This window comes from Cotesia typhae, unplaced genomic scaffold (genome assembly GCF_013202065.1).
Source record: "Cotesia typhae breed Kobodo isofemale line unplaced genomic scaffold, CoteBio_Ctyphae scaffold_152, whole genome shotgun sequence".
In the NCBI taxonomy this organism is placed as follows: Eukaryota; Metazoa; Arthropoda; class Insecta; order Hymenoptera; family Braconidae; genus Cotesia; species Cotesia typhae.
The window spans coordinates 7,175,795-7,195,698 of NW_027423776.1; the positions used below are offsets into that span (position 1 = coordinate 7,175,795).

The window sequence follows — 19,904 nt, forward strand, 5'->3', positions numbered from 1 at the left end:
GGGAAAAAAATGAACGGATATCAATTTTTTATAAATTTCGTTCATTAAAGAAAAAAAAAATTACTCGATCATTGAATAATAATTCGAATGATCTTAAAATCATTCAAGATTATGAATGAGATTTAAATAAATTTAATTAAAAATTATCTTTATTGATTTTGAATTAAAGAAACGCATTTTTTAATTCCAGAAAATTTTATCGTCAGAAATATGATTTTATCTGTAAAAGATTTATAATTTTAAATGAAAAAAATTAAATGGCGCAAATTTTTTATTCTTGAAAAAACTTGAACAAAAATTTTTTTCTCAATTCTTTTCAAAGAAATAGAAGAATAAAAAATTTACATAGCCGTCAAAAAACGTACAGTCTTCTGTAAATTTGGTAGCTAAGATTATACCACGTCAGCTGAGCGCAGTAAATAAAACTAATGTTGTAATACGCTTCTGCCTCTGGTACATTGTAATTTTTCTACAGATTTAAACAGTAAATTTCGTGCATGCTCCTCGAAAAATATACTGATGTTATCTTCATTCCTTACGTTTAATAAATGTTACCTCCATATTTAACATTTTAGCATCTATATCGTTAATACTTAGAAACTTACACTAAGATCTATAGCTCTTGTGTGTATGTACATGTTACATATGTATGTGAGTAATAAATCGATGTGAGTTTCTTGCTAGCGGCTCTCTTGGATATTACTTACACTATGTTTAGCTTATACCCCGCACACAAGTGCAAGAAACGATGAATATATATATATATATATATATATATATATATATATATATATATATATATATATATATATATATATATGTGTGTGTGTGTGTGTGTGTGTGTGTGTGTGTGTGTGTTAGGGTGGGTCAAAAAAATCGAATAATTTATTTTTGACTTTATACTCTGAAAAATAGGTTCGTAGACACCTAAAAAGAATTCTCTCCAAGTATAAGCTCTTAATTATAACGGGAAGGTCCTCCGCTTTGCGGGTTTCTATTTTTTCGAATAATCAGATAAAAAAATTTATATCTCGCTTCCAACTGCTTGGAAAAATATTCCGTGGCATAGATTTTGTGAGAAATTGAATGCTTTACAAAAAGGTCTCTTATGACTTTTTCAAAAACTCAACCGATTAAAAGATATTCATAGTTGAAGTTTGGCTATTTTAAGGAAAATATTCGTTTTTATTATGAATTTTATAAGTCGATGAAAAAAAATTATTTCGGATTGCGGAACTCATGATTTTGTAGGAAATTTACTGCTCTACAAAAATGGTCTCTTATGATTTTTTGATTAAGTGAAGCCGTTACGAGATATTCATCGTCAAACATTAACGAATATCAATATTTCCAGTTTTTGATCAATAATTCGATAAATTTTAATTTAAACTATGAGTTTCAGGAAAATTTACATAAATTTGAGTTTCGATCGATAAAGAAATGTTATAAACAATTTTTTTAATATTGTTTTCAGTCTTGAGCTTGTTTGATTGCATTAAAACAAGAAATTAGAGCATTTTTTTCGACATATAATTCAATTTAGTGTGTTTCACATGTGTTTCACTTTTTTATCGAAGAATTTATTTATTTAATTATCAACTGCCATATAATTTTCAATATTTTCAACATAACGGTACACTTTTACTGTAAATAATTTCCTCTATTGCAGTTTGGGTAGTTTTTTCGATGTTCTTTGATAATTTGCAATAAGTATTGGAATTGCTCTTCATTTTTTGTCAAGCATTGATTATACTCACTAACTAATGCAACAGCTCGTTCTGCTGAATCATTAACAACTTTCAATTGGTTAAAGTATTCTTTATTTTCAATGTAACTGTCATTAGTAGGCCACGATTCAATATCTTTATCAAGGAAGTCATATGGTAAATCAAAGATTTTAAAGAGATTTAAAGACTTTTTAGAAACAAAGTCACTCAGACTTTTTTGCGTTAATGAATTCAAATCGTTTTTATCAATTATAAATTTTTAGCTTTAGAATCTGTACCGTTACGAGTATTAACAGCTCCAACAATATTTTTTTTTACTTCCAATGAAACGGTATCGTCAAATAATGATAAAATGGCAAGTTCATCACTTAAATACCATAAATGCAAAATCATTTTTTCACAAGTTGCTGAAGAAATCAATGAATTGATATTTTTGTACTCGAATAAATTTTTCAAAAACTGCAAGTCATGATTAGCAGCAGTTGTTGCAGAAGTTGATGAAAACCAAGCTTTTAAATACAGTGTAACTATAAATATACAAATTTGCCGAAGACCGTCCAATTCTTTATTAGAAAGTTTAAATTCATTTCTGAATAGAAACATTTTTAAACTGTAAATTGCCTTCGCCATCCACCTAGCATGATGAATTGCACCAGGACGTTTGAAAAAAATTTCTTCTTGAGGCATTTCTCCAAGGAAAATCAACGACAATTCCAACAATTCTTTATAGTCATCTCGGGGTTGTAGTAACTATCAAAAACAATTAAAAATTTGTCAGAAACAAGAAAATTTTTTTCTTAAAATCGCAGTTAAATCATACCTGTAAGGATTGTGCAATTAAACTAGATATTTCATTTTTTTATCCAAAATGATATCAGCAACAACAGTATCTTCAATTCCAGATTTATAATTAGTTTTATTTATTTCATCCCATGATTTTTTAAATCTTCCGAACATTGGTACGTTTGGCCCAGATGACACAGGCCAATATACTTCAAATGCACTTCTCAATATGATCTCAAAAATGTGGTGACGACATGGTAACCAGATTAACTCTCTTCCCAAAGTCTTTTCAATTGCCTTACATGTACCGTTATGAATTCCTGTATAAAGAAAATAGATAACTATCGTTAAATTTAATATTTTCAACAAATTGTAGATTATATTTAAAATCCAAATGAGTAAATAATTCTCAATAATTTCAAAAGTGAAATTCAGTAAGCAATAAAAATTAAACTAGAACGTTAATAATTAAATATTTTTTAGATTAAATTATCATTGATAAGTTACCTGTATTAACTGCCGTCGTGTCAAAACACATCGCCTTAACATAATTAGTAATACCCCATTCACTCAATGTCGATAAAATGGCTGATGTTTGATTGTCTGCCGTCCCAGAATTCATTTTGGAACCCCAAGTAATTGTTCGGTACCAAATGCAGTTAAAATAACTGGTAGCCGTTCCACAGATTTTGATCCAACAAGGTCATTCAGCATTTTTCCGTCCCAATGCACAACGTATTTATCGTGTGTCTTAAAGTTGTCATTAAGTCCTTTAGCAATGTCTTCTCTTTGAAGCATACGAGCTCGTTGAATTGAACTATAACTGAGCGTTGTATCTTCAATTTTAATACCTACTGCTAATAAAACCGGAGCAATAATAAACATCGCATTTCTACTGCTGACATTAGCTCGGTCGAGTCCAAAAATGACTTCAGGAGTTAAGACATCAAGTTTTGCTCGTTTTGTCGGAATTGGAGGTTCATACTCTGAATCAGATCCAAAATTTGTAACTCCACTTAATGTATACGTAGAGAACGACTCTGATTTTTCACTTGGAACAATCGCATGACTGGTAGACGGTTGATCTAAGTCTGGAATAAGATCTGTTTTATAAATTAAACGAAGAAAATGTATAGAATTTATTCATTTTGATGACAAATAATTAAGAAAGGACTCCAAAAATTGTCTAGTCAAATGTCATCTAGTCATCTATGAAAAGTTACACTACTACCTGACTTTATAATAATTAAATATCTCAGATACTTACTACTCTCATCTATTCCCATTATAGTTGTGGTTAAGTTTGATACAGGTACATTATTAGAAAGAATCTCTTTATGGGTACCGAATTTTTGATCCAAATACAACTTTCTAATATTATCATCAAGCACTTTTAAGGATTTTTCGCTCACAATGTCGAATAATTGTTCAAGATCAGTCTGAAATTTCATTTCTTTTTGGTTTTGCGCTGAATTCTTTTTATCGAAATTTTTTTGTAATTTTAACCATTGACTGTGATAGCGAAGAAATTTTTGACTGCATTAGGAGCTCCACTAGTTGGAATCTGATTTTTTCTCCACAGTTCAATAACTTGGTCAACTGAATTTTTAGCACTTTGTTTGATTGAATACTTTAAAATTTTAAGTTGGTAGAAAAACACACGCATAACCTCTTTCACTTTTGGTAACTTACGTTCCGAAATTCTTTGTAGAGGTATTCCGATAAAACGTATTTCTTTATTCATTGTAGGTTAATTGATGATAAATAAATTTATGTGATGATTATAAGACTTATTTAAAATGAATTATTTTATTACGTATTCAAGATGATCAGTTTTAGGAACACTGAAAATACGGTATTAAATGGGTAGATACTGAAGATAGTTGAGAGTAAAAACATAGATGGCGTTAGTTTCAGAAGACAAACAGAAGAAGAAATGGAATTCAAAACAAAAATCCCCTCGAACGAAAATTTTATGTATATTTTGTGAAAAACAATTTAAAAATACGCACTGAACAAATTTCATAATAATAAATGACAACGCGATTAAGATTTTAAATTATTAAAGATAAAATTTAAAAAAATATTATTAGAATAAAAACTTTCAAATGAATTTTTGAACAGAAAACATCTATAGGAGTTGCTTTTATAATAAAAACTCAAATTTGTCTAAATTTCCTTGAAACTCACAGAATAAATTGAAATTTTTCGAATTATTGATCAAAAACTAGAAAAATTAATATGCATTGATGTTTGACGATGAATATCTCGTAAACGCTCAACTTGATCGAAAAATCATAAGAGACCATTTTTATAGAGCAGTAAATTTCCTACAAAACTATGAGTTTCATCATTCATAATGATTTTTTTCATTGAGTTATAAAATTCATAAGAAATAAAAAAATTTTCCCAAAAATAATCAAACTTTAACCGTTAATATCTTTTAAACGGTTGGGTTTACGAAAAAATCGTAAGAGACCTTTTTTGTAGAGCATTCAATTTCCTACAAAATCTAAGGAACAAGATATTTTTTCAAGTAGTTGAAAGCGAGATATAAATTTTTCTATCTGATAATAAGAAAAAATAGAAAACTGTAAGAAGGAGGACCTTCCCGTTACAATTAAGAACTCATGCTTGGAGAGGCTTTCTTAGAGGTGTCTAGGAACCTATTTTTCAGAGTACCAAACGAAAAAAAAAATATTCTTTTTTTTTGAATCACCCTAGTGAATGTGGATTTTAATGTGAAAAACATTCTAGTACAAAGTTTTTATGCTGAAATAAATTTTAATCAACTAAAACAAATTTTATTTGCAAAATTACTAACAAATACTTTATAAAATTTATTTGAAGTTTAAATTTGTAAATATTAATTATATTTTTCAAATAATTCAGCTTTTTGATAAATATAGACGTAAAAAGTAAAAATATTAAATTAATAAAAGCTTAATTTGATGAAATTAATTAATTTAATTTTACTGAAGTTATTTTTATATACTTTGGGAACATGAAACAAAATTTTAATGAAGATTATTATATTTTCAAATCTTGTTGATGCGTTTGAATGTAAAAAGTAAAAAATGATAAATTATTTTCAGTACTATTTTTGATTAAACAAAATTAATTACTTTGATGTAACTGAATTTAATTTTTATATGGTAATTTGTAGAATTTTTCAACGAATAAATTATTGTAGAGAGAATTTATTAAGAAATTAAAAAAAAAATATGATGCAGTTATCTTAAAATATCAAATTTTATTATTTATATTGAATTAAGAAAAAAAGTTGTATTAATTTTTAAATTCTCTAAATGTCTTTATTCAATAAGAAAAAATTTCACTTAGTGCAATTTTTTTTTCATTAATAAGATACGTAAAATCTCTGAGCAAATTTCACTCTAAAAGAATTAAATCACAAAAAAATCATTTACTTCCTAAATTTTCTACAGAGTAACTTATTGTATTTATTTACTCCATTTTCTCTTGACATGGCTACACTTGATCCATTTGGGACAAAGATTTTTTTTATAGTAAGTAATAGATTATAAATTTATTTGAACCGCGAAGGAATATAGAAAATTTGCATATGTTTTGAAAAATTACTTTTATATCACTATAGTGTATAATATTAAAAAATAAAAAAATTATATTTTCCTGTGTGATAAAAAACGAGATATTTAAAGTAACTACATTGTTGTCAAAGCTAAATAATGCATGGGTTTTTTAATTATGATATCTTTTTTTATTTCGTCGCGCTTAATTGTAACAAAAGAATACTTTTTACGAAGTGAGTATAAAGGTCCATAGCGCTTTTGATAACGCGAATATTAATATTATTTTTTACTCTCTCGTTTTTCATGTAAAAAATACATCACTTTGCAATTTCAATTTTTGTGATGAGCACAAAGACAGAACGTATTTACTTTTTTTTCTATCTGGATTTTTTTATCCACAATGCATTTTTTACATCTCTTTTGAAGCGATTTATTTTTTCAAAACTGTTATTTATTCTGATGTTTTTGTGCAGATTTTATGACGTTCTCTCTTCAATAGATCGCCCGGATTTCATTCTCCGCGCATATATATTTTCTTTAAAGCTTCAAAAAAAATTTTTTTTTTTAATAGAGAGAATTAGTTTTTACCAATCAATTTTTACATTGCCCAATTCTTTTTTGTTTTACAAAAATTCAACCTTTGGTACAGAAAAAATTATGAAATATCATTCCGTCTGTCATTTGGTACTATAATTTACTCCAATCAATGTCTAAATTCATTCAATACGCTAACAGAAATATTTGTTGGAGAGTAAAGAATTGATTTCTTAAAATTTTTTTCAGTGATTCTTTTAATAATAAAAAATATTTTTCAATCACTAAAAATATTTTTTACGAAATAAGTTTTTCTGCTAAAATATGATTATTGTGGTATAAAAATGAAAAATTGAAGCGTTGCTGAAATATATAATTATTAACTATTAAAAAAATTTTTATTAAGTATTAAAAATTGATTGATTAAATAGTAAGAAATAATACTTGATTTATTTATCAGATTAGGTTATACATAGCCGTACATAAAAATTGGCATAGCAGAAATTGAATTTGCGTGTAAGAGCAATGAGTACATTTTCGTGAAGCGTCGTAACTAAGACACATTGTTGAGTCGCGATAAGCCATGAGTTGTTGCTAAGAAGTAGAGCGTGTTACTCTCTATACCTTACTCGGATTTCATTGACTTGAGTACTTTTACCAGCAATTATACTGTGCCGTAGCGCAACCCCTTAGGCATGGCTCAAAACTATATTTGTAGTTGCTCGGTACTTAAGGATCTTGTACTTTTCTCGAGAAAATGGTGAACGCACTTCGGCACGTACTTACTCTTACTCTCGCTCGTATATTACATTCGGAGTTTCACCGCAAATTCAACATTTCCACTCATTTATGTACCTACTCATACACATTCCAAATCTATATTTTCCTGCTATTCCTTTCCCCTTTTTCCCCTCTCTTTTCAACCTCTAAGTCAAATCGTAAGGTTGTAGAACGAAACATAGTTCATGTTTGTCGCAATATTCAACAGTACTTATGCAAAGCATCCTTATAATTTCGATAAAGTATAAATATGTTATATTCATATAATATTTCATTTATTTATTATTATTATTATTATTATTATTATTATTATTATTATTATTATAACTACAGTATAAACTCGATTTAATCTGCCAGTAAATTACTCAAACACACTTGAAAACTCTATATTATAATATCCAACTCGACAGAGTTCAAGGACTTTTTCTATTCAATACTAATACATTCTTTCTGTTCATTTAATTTGAATATTTTAATACGAAATCGCAGATACTTTTCTATTGAATTAAAAATTTGAGTCAAAATTTTTTATCGAATAAAATACTTATGAGTAATGAGACCTAGTTAAGATAATTTATTGTAATATATCAATTGTTACTTTTGTTTAAATGTGGACGCATTGAATAAGTTTTATTGAATAAAAATTGGCTTAATGAATAAAATTTTCATTTTAAAACTTAGTATCTAAAAATTAACTCTTCTGTAGCGAAACAATTTCGCGATTATACGCCATCTGTCGGGGATTTTTGAAATTACTTAAATATGGCCTAATGTGGCTCATTTTCATTTCATACTATGTACAGGCATATCAAATTTTCTAATATAACGATATGTGAAAATATACAGCCATCTCAGAAAATTGTTTCACAGATTAAAAATTAACAAGTTTTTATTCATATTTTAAAGGAAATTTTACTTGGATAATAATTAACATGAAAACTTTTAATTAAATTGAATATTTTTGATTTTACAACAAATACTTCTCAGCTAGGTCTTATTATCCGCCAGTACCTTATCCTGTACTTTAATGAGTCACTTCTCGCAATAACTAAACCTTTTTCTTCCATTAAGTTTTTACTATCTGTCGAAAATAAAAAAGTTCATAAACTTTAAATGATGAAAAAACAAGAGACGAAAAGGAAATATTTTTTATAGAAAAAGTCTTAAATAACGTGGCTTTTTATTTCGTCGTTAAGATTTTTTTATTTCCGTGTTGAGTGGGTGCTAAAATAGCTTTATTAAAAAGCAACCTTTGCTCTAACCCGATTTATGTATGTTATAAAATATAATTTTTTACTGCCATTTTTTTCACAGTCGGAAAAAAGTTAACACTCACAAGAAGTGACAAAAATAGTAAACAACATATTGGCTAATTGGATTTTTCTGCTGAAAAATTAAAAAAATTTTTACATAAATATAATTATTTCTACATAATTATAACCGAGTGAAGGATTATAATGATGAGCGTTAGATCTTTTGGAGGAATTAAATATTCCACAAAAACATGAATTTTTTTGATGTAATTATCATAAAAAAATTTTTTTCCATTTCAAATTCTAATTCTTTTTTTTAACTTTATAATGATAATAACAAAAATAATAATAACGCGCATGCGTTGTCGATAAGCTTTACCTGAATCTAAAAGTTGGTTTTTCTCTTCTTTATATGAGAAAGTTTCCACGGAATTAGGACTTTAAGTGGATTTCTTGAAGAAAAAGCACGCTATGCTGTAACTTCATTGCATTTATACGTGTCGTACTGCATGTAGAACTAGTAGCACTATCTTATCAAAATAACAGTCGAGCAAACATGAGCAGAAGTGATTAAATTTAGTTAAATCTCTGAGTTATTTTTATTTGTCGAGACAAAGAATAATAATTCTAAAATAATAAAAATAAATTTCATAAAAATCTACTTTATTTCTTTTTGATTCAATATTTAACAAATCATTACGAATTAAGGAATTAAATTAATGGAAAATCTTCAATCTTCGCAAATTTTATAGCCTTTTTGTATATTTATTTATTACAATAAATAAACCCATTGATAGATCAAAACATTCAATTAATTTGTAGAATATTTCGAGTCCCGAAATAGAATATTCATGGTAACTTATAGGGCGGAAAAAATAAAAGAAAACAAATCTAGACCCCTATTAGATTCAACAACCCTAACATTTTTTCATCCAACCCCGTCATTTTATCGTAGGATTTCCCCTCACAATTTATATTGCCACTCGTCATTTGCAAACGAGGATGCTCTTTCGCAGCTGCTCTGGAAGTTTTCACAAGCAATGTTGCTCTGTGCCGAAAGTAACCTTATATACATAAGCCCCTATCTTACCTATACATATACATTTACAAAGTAATACTCTTTTTTAGCAGTAAAATGAGAGCTGAAATAACGATGAAATGGCTCTGAGCTTTATGTTTGCCTGACAAAACGTAGAACTTTAATCTCGACGAGCATTAAGTTGCCACTTAGGTAACAGGTTCGTTAAGGGCATTACGCAGAAGAGTCGAGAGTAGCAGCGCCGCCTTCACCACCATCGCCACTGTTAGACTATTTGCACGGTCGTACTACTGATGGAAAGAAAACTTATGTTAGGTTAAAAAAAAAAAAACAAATTGTAGAAGCTTTGTTTATTATTTTAATTAAAAATAGCTGGATACACGAGACCATGATGTATTTCGGCACGTAAATATTTTTATTGTTATAGGTTATAGTTATTGTTATACAATTATATACGAGGTCAATTAACGCACTACAGGGCATTGGTAGAAGGGGCGGTTCTCAATTCGTTGAAACTGCCCGGCTAATTCAATTTTCTCGTGTTCTGCTTGTACTAAAGTAGGGTCGCACAATGCATACGCGATAGAATACAGATAGGGAGAACATCAAAATTGCATCTCAAATGCTTTTGTCTACCTTTTGTAATCTTTACGTGAAAGAGGCGAGGCCAATAACAACTTGGAAATCTTTTATTTTTAATTCTGTTGCAATTTAAGTTTTATTGTATAACTTGGTTACTATGGAATTGTTTTAAACGTTTAATTGATTTTTAATCGTGGCACTTAAAAATTATTTGATCAAAGAAATATTGTTAATCAAATAAAATTATTTTGACCACTGATAAATTTAATTTGATCAAAGAGAAAAATTCTTGAACCAAAAAAATAATTTAAAGAGTTTATTGTCTTGAATCTAAATTAAAAATTCTTGATCCTCTTTGTATCATTTTCTCTTGATTGAAATTCTTAAATTAATCAAAACTAAAAATTTCCAAAAAAAAAAGTGAAATTTTAAAGTTAATATTTTTTTTAAATCAAATAATTTTTTTTTTTTCAGTGAAATAGCTGAGAAAATTTTTGATCTTTTCCAGAGAAGTAAAATACTAAAAAGTTTGTTTTTTTTTCTATAAAATACCGAACATTGTCATAGTGCGATCACTTAAAAATGTCAATTTGTATAAAAAGTATCCAAAATTTTGTCATTTCTCACATCGTCTTCCTGTTTTTCTTTAGTAAAGACAGAAAACTATCGGTATAAGTGAATTAAATAAATAAATAAATTGTGATGAAGAAAAATAAAGGAGAGAATTTAGTGTTTTACTTGGAGAATTATCCGACAAATTGTTTGGGACGTTGACAGTTCTGACGGTATATTTGTAGCGGCACGATAAGTCCATGAGAAATATACGTAGGGAGGAAACTACTACACTAGAACACTGGATATAGAATTCTCGCATGTCCCCATTGTCTCTGTCTAACCGGAAAAATGTTGCTAAACTTATTCTACGGGGTCACCGTTAAATTATTTTATTTCACTCTTCCTCGTATATTCCGCGTTTTTATTTTCCTCGGAGCTTACCGACAACTACTTCGGTCTATACAATATGTACCCTCGTATTTTTGGTGGAAAACCAACCTACCATGAAGAAAAAGTCATTTGAATTTTATTTATAAAATAAATAAATATTCATCATAGTTTAGTTCCATGTTTGATTAAAAATTTAATTTCTTCATGGCATACACAAATTCTATTTTAATTAATTACTTTTAAATCTAGTTGAATTTTAATTAAAGATTCCTTGCTAATAAATACTATCAAAGACAATCTACGAGAAATTCTACAACAAAGGATCCAAATTGTCAAAGTTTAAATGCACTTCACTTATTTAAAGTTAATTACAAAAAAATGTTCATTATCAAAGAACCTTTCTTGTTTCACAATACTCATTTTAGCTATTTAAATTTTTGCTGGCTTTTTGAAAGAGCTATAAAACATAGACAAGCCGAAAATCTTTTATGCAAGACACTAATTTGTCAAACAACCAAGTACTTTTGATTATTGAAAATTTAATTAACAAAAAGTAATTTGTTTCAATGTTGGACTATATTTCAGTACATACATCTCTATTTCATTTCAGCTAGGAGTTATTTTAATAAAATAATTAATGTATTAATGCAGTAAATATAGGTTTGAAATTTTTTCAGATTCTTTAATAAATTAATTATGGCAAAAAAAATTTTTTTTTTTTAATTTTTATGTGTAGAAAATATAAAAATTAGAGGTCAATATTAATCAGAACATTATCAAATTGTTAACAAATTTTTTTTTAAATGAACCTAAGTTCAAATTTGCGATTATGGCGCAGTTTTATTTAAGAATAAAAATTTTTTTGAAGATTAATTAAAACATAAATAATAAATAGAAGATCAAAATGATACCAAGAATACACTATTAAGAAAATGTAAATTAAAAATAGTGACGAAAAGCTTTTGAAAGCGACCTTAAGTTTTATTAAAATATTTAAATGACGTCTTTGCATCAGAGATACAGTGACGCTATTGTTACGAAGAATATCATTGAGGTCTTTATTTATATTTTTTATTTTTGTATCTTCTTTTTAATTTTTTTGACCTTCTAAGAATCTCAGAACTTTTATCAAACTGCCTTCTTTTTCTTCGCTTAATACTTTTTCTTTTTGTGGCATCAGCGCCCATTATGCTTGTGCTCAAACAAACTAGTTTAAACTTTTTTTATCTTACAAAGAATACGACGAAAACAGTATGTAGATTAATAACGAAAAAAAATTTATAATTGACCGCATGACAAGTTTACGACTTAACTTTTTTTTCTTTAAAAACAAACTTTTGAAGAGAAGTAATCGAACGGACCAAGACTTTACTATAAGTTTATTTCATCGTCTACTAGTCTCGGTAATCTCGACGTTACAAAATGACTAGAGAAAAATAAATTCAAGCTTTAAGTTTTAATTGAAGATATCTCAAAATCTTGCTTGTAAGTTGGCAAAGTTATACTTTTAATTATGTTATTTTCTATTACTAACTTTATAATAATTACAATTAAAAGAAAATTCTTATTTTTTGAGGCCATGATAAAAATTTTTTACTGTGTACATTAGAAGTGATGAAAAAAAACATTTTTTAAAAAAACAATTATCACGACTTGTCTCATATCATATTAAAAAAAATTATTTTGCCATGTCCACGAAAAAAAAATATGCAGCAAGACAAGAAAATTTTTACCTCATCCGATCATCGGTAAAAACAAACTTCGATTAAAACTTGAATTCCCACACCTGTAGTCTAAAAAAGTGCATGTCTGTATAATCTGAAGCCTGACGGTAACGGGTGTATCGAAATGTGAATGAGGTTGTTTGGCTATCGGGTATCAAACGAAACTGCATGTACTCATGTGCTCTGGGGTAACATAACACACGGTTAACCTTCTCGATTACCCTCTGTCCCTACTTCTATATACAATGCAGAACAGTATCAGCATCAGTAGCAGAATTAGACAGCACAAACGTACTCTCTATTCTAACTTCTCGGCACAGAGCCCAATCGAATCGAGGTAGCATTGTCTTGGGTGGATTTCTGCAACGCCGCAATCCACTCCCTCTTATCTATCTGGCCTTGCTGACGTCCAAATTTCCCCAACGAGATCTATTTACTTATACTTATACCTTATACATATGTATCATTGAGTCAGAAAGCTCCAGGAGCTCTGACTTTGCTCAGAGGAAGGAGCTCCATCTCACTTTTAACTGATGATCTCTTTCTATTCGTCTATGTCATGTCTATCTATATCTTGCCTCTCTATTCTATATTTGTACCTTTAGCCTGTGGGTTCGTACCTATCTGTAGGAGTTTCATAGAACAAAGCATAAATCACAAAGCGCCAAACATTCGTTACAAGGTATGCAGACCATGAAATACATTCGTATCCCTCGAATTATATGTGTATATACATATATACGTACATACATATTGGTCTATCTCTTATATGCTTTTGCGTTGGAACTCTGCAATGTCTACGACCACTTACATTAACGAATTCCATTGTACACTCGTGTGTTATGCTCAGCCGAGCAAACACCACCGATTGGATTTCTAATTATTTCCAAATGTTTCAAGCGTTTGGATGGATATCATAAGTTGTTGCGATTAACGATTGGTTAATCTACTAAAATTTTTTTAGGAACACTTGAAAAATTTTTTTTAGGACAACATAAGACAAGCTTTGGTTACAAATTATCATTTTAGCATAGGCATAATAAATCTTATGTTGTAATAAGTAATTTGTGTGTGTTATAATAACAAAACTGTTTTGATATTGTAGCAGAACCCTTCAGTTAGTTCCACAAAACTGTTTAGCTGAATAACAAATCGGCTTGTTTAAGCAAAAAATTGTTTTAAAGGGATAAATAATTTTTTGGTGGTTTAACAAAAAATATTTTGTTGCGGTAATATAAACTAGTTTGTTGGTGTAACAAATTTTATTGTTTAACTAATTTTATTATGGCAATAAATTTATTTTTTTGTCACCATAACATATTTTTATCTGTAATTTCTTCTTTTGGAATTTTAAAAAATTATTTCGTAAATTAAATGTTTTTTTATCCCTCATTTAAGTCTTACTTTCATTCTCATCGTCGGTTTACAAAAAAAAAAAAAAAATAAATAACAGTCTTAAATAATTTATGATCAAACAAGATAGGCTGTAAAAAAGCGAAATAATGAGTGAACTTTTAAGACGACTACGGGGTTAAATTGAGTTCACTCTTCCGTGGTATTAACAGGCGGCGTTACTTATTCACGACTCATTACCAGTGTTTTAAATAGACACTTACTAAAAAAAGTTTCAGTACAAAATAAAAATAAATATAATTAAAATGTAAGAGATAGTTTAATCAATTATTAAATTTTTTATTTTTTAAATTTGAATTGAACTTTTTAATGTGAATTCATTTTTTTCAACTCAGATTTTTTTTAATGAATAAGAACAATATTTTTGGCATCGGTTTTGAAATATGAGCTTGTGCGTATGTGCGTGTGTGTGAGTGTATATTAGACAATTGAGATAAAAGTGTTGTATAAATGTGGAGTGAGACAATGGCACCGTTGCAAGGATCAATAACTAAAACAGTACGATATAACTAAAATAAAAATAAAAATAAAAACCAAGATAAAGTGAGGCTGTGATCACAAAGCCGCATCGTGGCTGTGAAAATAAAAATAGAAGACTGAACAAAATATTCGCGTTTATGTATATCATGAAAAATATGAAATAAAAATGGAATCGAATGAAAATAAAAATCAAAAATATTCTCAAGCATTCTTTTCTTCTATAACTTCGTCGATATCAGCAATTATCAGCAACCCTGGATTATTATTGCGACCTGAATGGCCAATTTTTTAAATGCGCTCGAGTGTAACTAGAGCATATGCTAACGAAAGAGAATTCATGCATACACTTCATCATCACATGACGTGACATTATATTTTACACGCGTACATTTTATTCATATATTTTTTGCAGTTTTTGTTGAACATGCAACCGATTGATCAACATTGGTATGAAAAGTTAGATGCAAAATTCAGAGCAGTCGTCACTTTTCTTGACAAAAAATATATATTAAGAACAGTACTCACTTCTAACAATTATTAAGAACATATAATATTTTATATTAATGTAACAAAGAACCAATTGATAGTTATAAGATTAATTTCATACTATCTACCACGACCAATGTAATAAGCAAGAAGATATGTTCGACTAAACCGATCAAGCTTACTAAGTTATCAACTTAGTACTGTGTATGTACCAATTTGATTTATACAGGAATCGCAATTTCTCTCATCAAAATAATAATAATCAATTTCAGCATTAGTCTAGTTATTCTCATTATATTAAGTATGTTATCAAATATCTGGCCCGCGATCGTAATTATGAACATCATACTAACTTTGACTTTGGCTTCTCAGAGCCAATTAGTCAGCGTCTCCAACCAAAAGCTTCGCTTCAGAGACTGCTAGACCACAATAGTCGAGCCAACTTAATGTCCTTTGAACTTAACCAACTTACCGCAATTATCTAATTGCCGGTTAGATTTTTCCAAAAAGCTGACCGATATTGACATGATCAATATTATCGAATTTATTGGACAAGGCCTCGATAAATTGGCAGATAATTTAGATTGATCATTTCCTGGAAAGAATTTTGCACAATAAACGTTCGAAGCGCTTTTGGATTTTCCGAGCTTTGTTATGTTTCATTCTCTCGTTTCTTCTTTCACCGGTCGTTCTCTTTTCATGGAAAAACTTAGTTGGTTATTTTTCATGGAATTGAATGATTTTCTATACCGCATATACGTGACTGCACGGAAGGGTTTGAGGCACAGGAGGTGTTAGAGCCCTCCAATTGTCGCTAACGTAGATTCAAATTTACATTCAACCGCGAATTGTCGTTAGATGAACGGTACTTGTGGCACTTGAATAGATCCACAAAATCGAGGGTGTATTGTTTCCACACTTGGTGAGAATCGTGACAGTTTTCCAAAAAAGCTACTCTATACTTCGTCGATTTTCTATGCCCTTTTATTTTCTCATTGGGTATAGACTAGACACTCGGAAAATTTTTTCCACATGAAAAAACACAATAGCGCATTTTTGCTTTTTTTTTAAGTTTTCGTTTGAAATAAACTCACGAGCTAAATCAACAGCATAAGTAAACAAATATTCCAATGAAAATAGTTTTTTAAATAAAATTTTTTTTTTTTTTTTTTTCACCACTTTTTATACTCAAGTTAATTTAATATGAAAATTGGTTTATTTAGGCCATATTAGTATATGGCTTAATATAAGTTCATACATATTTTTTTTAGCCCTAAATCATATTTAAATTTTCTGATAGATGGCGTATGATCGCCAAATCGTCTTACTGTAAGTGAGTTAAGTCTAAGATTTTAATTTCTAAAATACAAACTTTTTTACTTCTCTAAGAAACTAATATTTTAATTTCTAAAATACAAACTTTTTTACTTCTCTAAGAAACTTATCTGTAATTAGTATTCAGTTTAATTAACTACCAGACCAATGATTGTTGAATAAAGCATGTTAATTAACGTGTCCATTCCTAGAAAAAATATTACGTATCATATAATTTAAAAAAAAAATGTTCGTAAAAAAAATTAACTTTTTTATCGTAGTATATTTTTAATTACTAATTATTTATCGTCAGCGGATATTTCCTTTCTCATGAAAAAGAAAATTAAAAAAGAATCGGTACAAGTAAAATTAACTGAAGCTATCGACGATTGGCTTTCTTATTTTTTATTTCATTTTTTCTATTCCATTTTTCCTCTTTCCAAGTATTCTTTTTACTTGTCGGGTTTTTTTAGTCTTATTTTAGTCTCTCATTCCAATGTCTACTACTTCCAGGGCGCTTTCCAATCATATTACTCGAGCTTTACGAGAAAATATTTCACGGGCTTTCGTTTTATCTTCATCTTTCCTCAATTCGCTCTTTATCTTTTTTGTTTCTACCTTTAATGCCATCTTTTCTTTTGTTTAACCTCTCGACTCATTTAAACCATCCGCCTGGAGGTTTTCTCTTGATTGCCGTTAATCCTATATTGTTGCTCTCAAGCTGATTCTCTGCTAACGAATCGTCTTTGTAAAGTCTCAGTTAAAGTTTATACTTAAATAAACAATGCCCGCATTTCTTTTTTTCAACTTTTACTTATTATATTTATCATATTGAATCTTTTTGTATCTAGTTATCATAAATTTCGGAGTTCAAAAATAGTAAATCCAAAATTATAAAGTTCTGGAGAATTTTAAAATTAAAAATTAAGTTCTAAAATAGAAATCGTTTTTTTTTACTCTTTTTAAGAGCTTATCTGATATTAACTTGTAATTTAATTATGAACTAAGTCAATTGTTGTGAAATATTTGAAAATAATTATTTAAAATATGGTTTCCCGGGTAGGTTATTTTTACAAATTCATTCCTATAATTTTACCAGTTTTTATTTTGCAAGTATAACATAAATATGTAACTTTTACATAACCATTTCAATAATCTTCAAATATAATTTTTTTTTCTACGCAAGACAATAAATTCTTTCGATTTTCAATCTTCCAATTATACGTGAAAATAAACATAAAATTGTATTTATCATTTAACTTCTCTAAACTTTCGTTTATTTACCAATAACAATAAACCAGCACAAGTTCACTGAAGATATATCGGCTCACCGTCAGTCCCAAATGCACACAAAGTTAAACTAAAACTTAAACCCAAACAAGAACTCAAATTTTAAAAGTTTATTGTACACGTCTAACGATATTGGATACTGGTAAGTGCTAATGTACTTGTACGCTCGGGAATTCCACCTGTTTAGTTGGAATCAAATTTATAGTAATCTAAGCGCCGGAAGAGATTTTGCACGTACGTTAATTAATAAAAATAAATAAACGTCTATGTAATGATCATTTTACAATTTACTATGTCTCTTTGATCCTCAAGCAAACGGCCACATATTTAATTGCGGACTGCCCGGTAATTGAAGGCTTATTCCGCTAAAAGTATCCTTTGATCCTGCCGTGAATTTACAACTTTACTGTTCAGTATAATTGCTTACAATTTATAATTAATACATAAGTGAGTTTCAGGGGTAGGGAAAGAAATGAAGATTTATATAAACGTGTACGCAGTCATATAATATACAATAGTTGAGCGAGTGAGTTTGCTTAAAGTACTCTACGCTCCTATTGATGTGAAATAACGGCATAGGTAATTTGATAACATAACGCGGATATTCTATTCAGTTAAGCTGTTTTACTGAATTAGAGAAATACCCTGGACAAAATTGATATAGAGAACATATATATATATATATATATATATATATATATATATATATATATATATATATATATATATATATATATATGTATGTATATTATATGTGCAATTTGTGAATATACCTAACGCGGAATTGCACTAATGCAGTTTCCTAACGAATAGCAAACACAGATGCAACATATTATACACATACGTGAGTTGCGTCGGAGCTTCGTCGGATTGTACAGTCGCGTAAATCCCAGCGTCAGAAATTTGCAAGTAAATAGCAATTAATCAGTGTCCATATGAATTGCTTGTACCATTAATTTGTCATTTCGTATTGCTTGACGATTTGCATTTCACTGTTAAATATATATAACTCAAGCATTAATTATTCTTGATAATTAAATATTAAAAATTTGGTTTAAATAGCTATTCTGGTTTGTTTTCTAATTGTTATAGTTTTAATTGTATTTGAGGGTTGGTAATTTGAGGAAATTTTTAAATTATATGGACATAAATTATTTTCATGATTAAAAATGATGTGCCTTCATAAAATTAATTGGTTAAAATACAGAAAATAAATTTTTCGATCATAAAGCACTCTGATGCTTCGCATTATGAATGGTGCAAAAGTTTGGTAATTTTAAATATGCATTCATTAAGCTTTCATGTTATATGTAAATTTATGAAAGTAGTAACATTATGATAAAAATAATGGAATAATAATAAAATGATTAAAAATTATTAACATTTTATAAAATTTTCCTACGAATATATTTGAATTTTCCAAAATTCTTTTAAAAAATGTATTCAACAATTTTATTTTCATACAGCAGAATAAAAGATATAAAAAATAAAAATTTTAATGAAATTGATGTAATGAAATTTATAACTCGAGTGACTTCTTTCAACTTTGAAATCGATTTTCGATTCAATTACTGATTTATGGTGGCTAACCACGCCTGACTAGATCAACAAACACAATCATAACGCAAAGTGCTCTTCAAAAGGTTATTTGATTTAATTATATACTCACAAAAAGATATAATATTCAAATTACATTTATTCAAACGGAATCTTATCGAGGTCGCGAAATGTGCAACAACGCTGGTAAAAGGTGAATAAAAGTATCTAACAAAGAAAACTTTTGATCTATTATTGTTTATTGAGTACAATTGTCAAAGTATTGAACAATATTCCTATTATTACGCCAGTTCAGTTCAGAATTCTTCTATCTCGCTGTTCATTATCTCGCGGAACAGAAATTGAATGACTTTTTAAAATGATAAGGCTGAAATTGGCGGTGAATACAAGAGTGCTATTTTTTACTAGTTTTCTAAGATATAAAAATAGTAAATATTTTTTCTTCT

At 28.4% G+C, this 19,904-nt stretch overlaps 2 protein-coding genes across 2 annotated transcripts in view; one reads left to right on the plus strand and one right to left on the minus strand.

Annotated features, from left to right (window-relative positions):
* LOC141536184 (TWiK family of potassium channels protein 7) overlaps positions 1 to 19,904 on the plus strand; it is a 169,687-nt gene that overhangs the window by 95,162 nt on the left and 54,621 nt on the right. The window lies entirely within an intron of this gene.
* LOC141535856 (uncharacterized) lies at positions 1,534 to 4,038 on the minus strand. Its single transcript, XM_074256015.1, has 3 exons — positions 3,018 to 4,038; positions 2,548 to 2,830; positions 1,534 to 2,477 (listed from the first exon to the last, which is right to left on the minus strand). Exons 1-2 carry the CDS (start codon positions 3,130 to 3,132, stop codon positions 2,565 to 2,567), a joined length of 381 nt encoding a protein of 126 aa, XP_074112116.1. The 5' UTR covers positions 3,133 to 4,038; the 3' UTR covers positions 1,534 to 2,477; positions 2,548 to 2,564.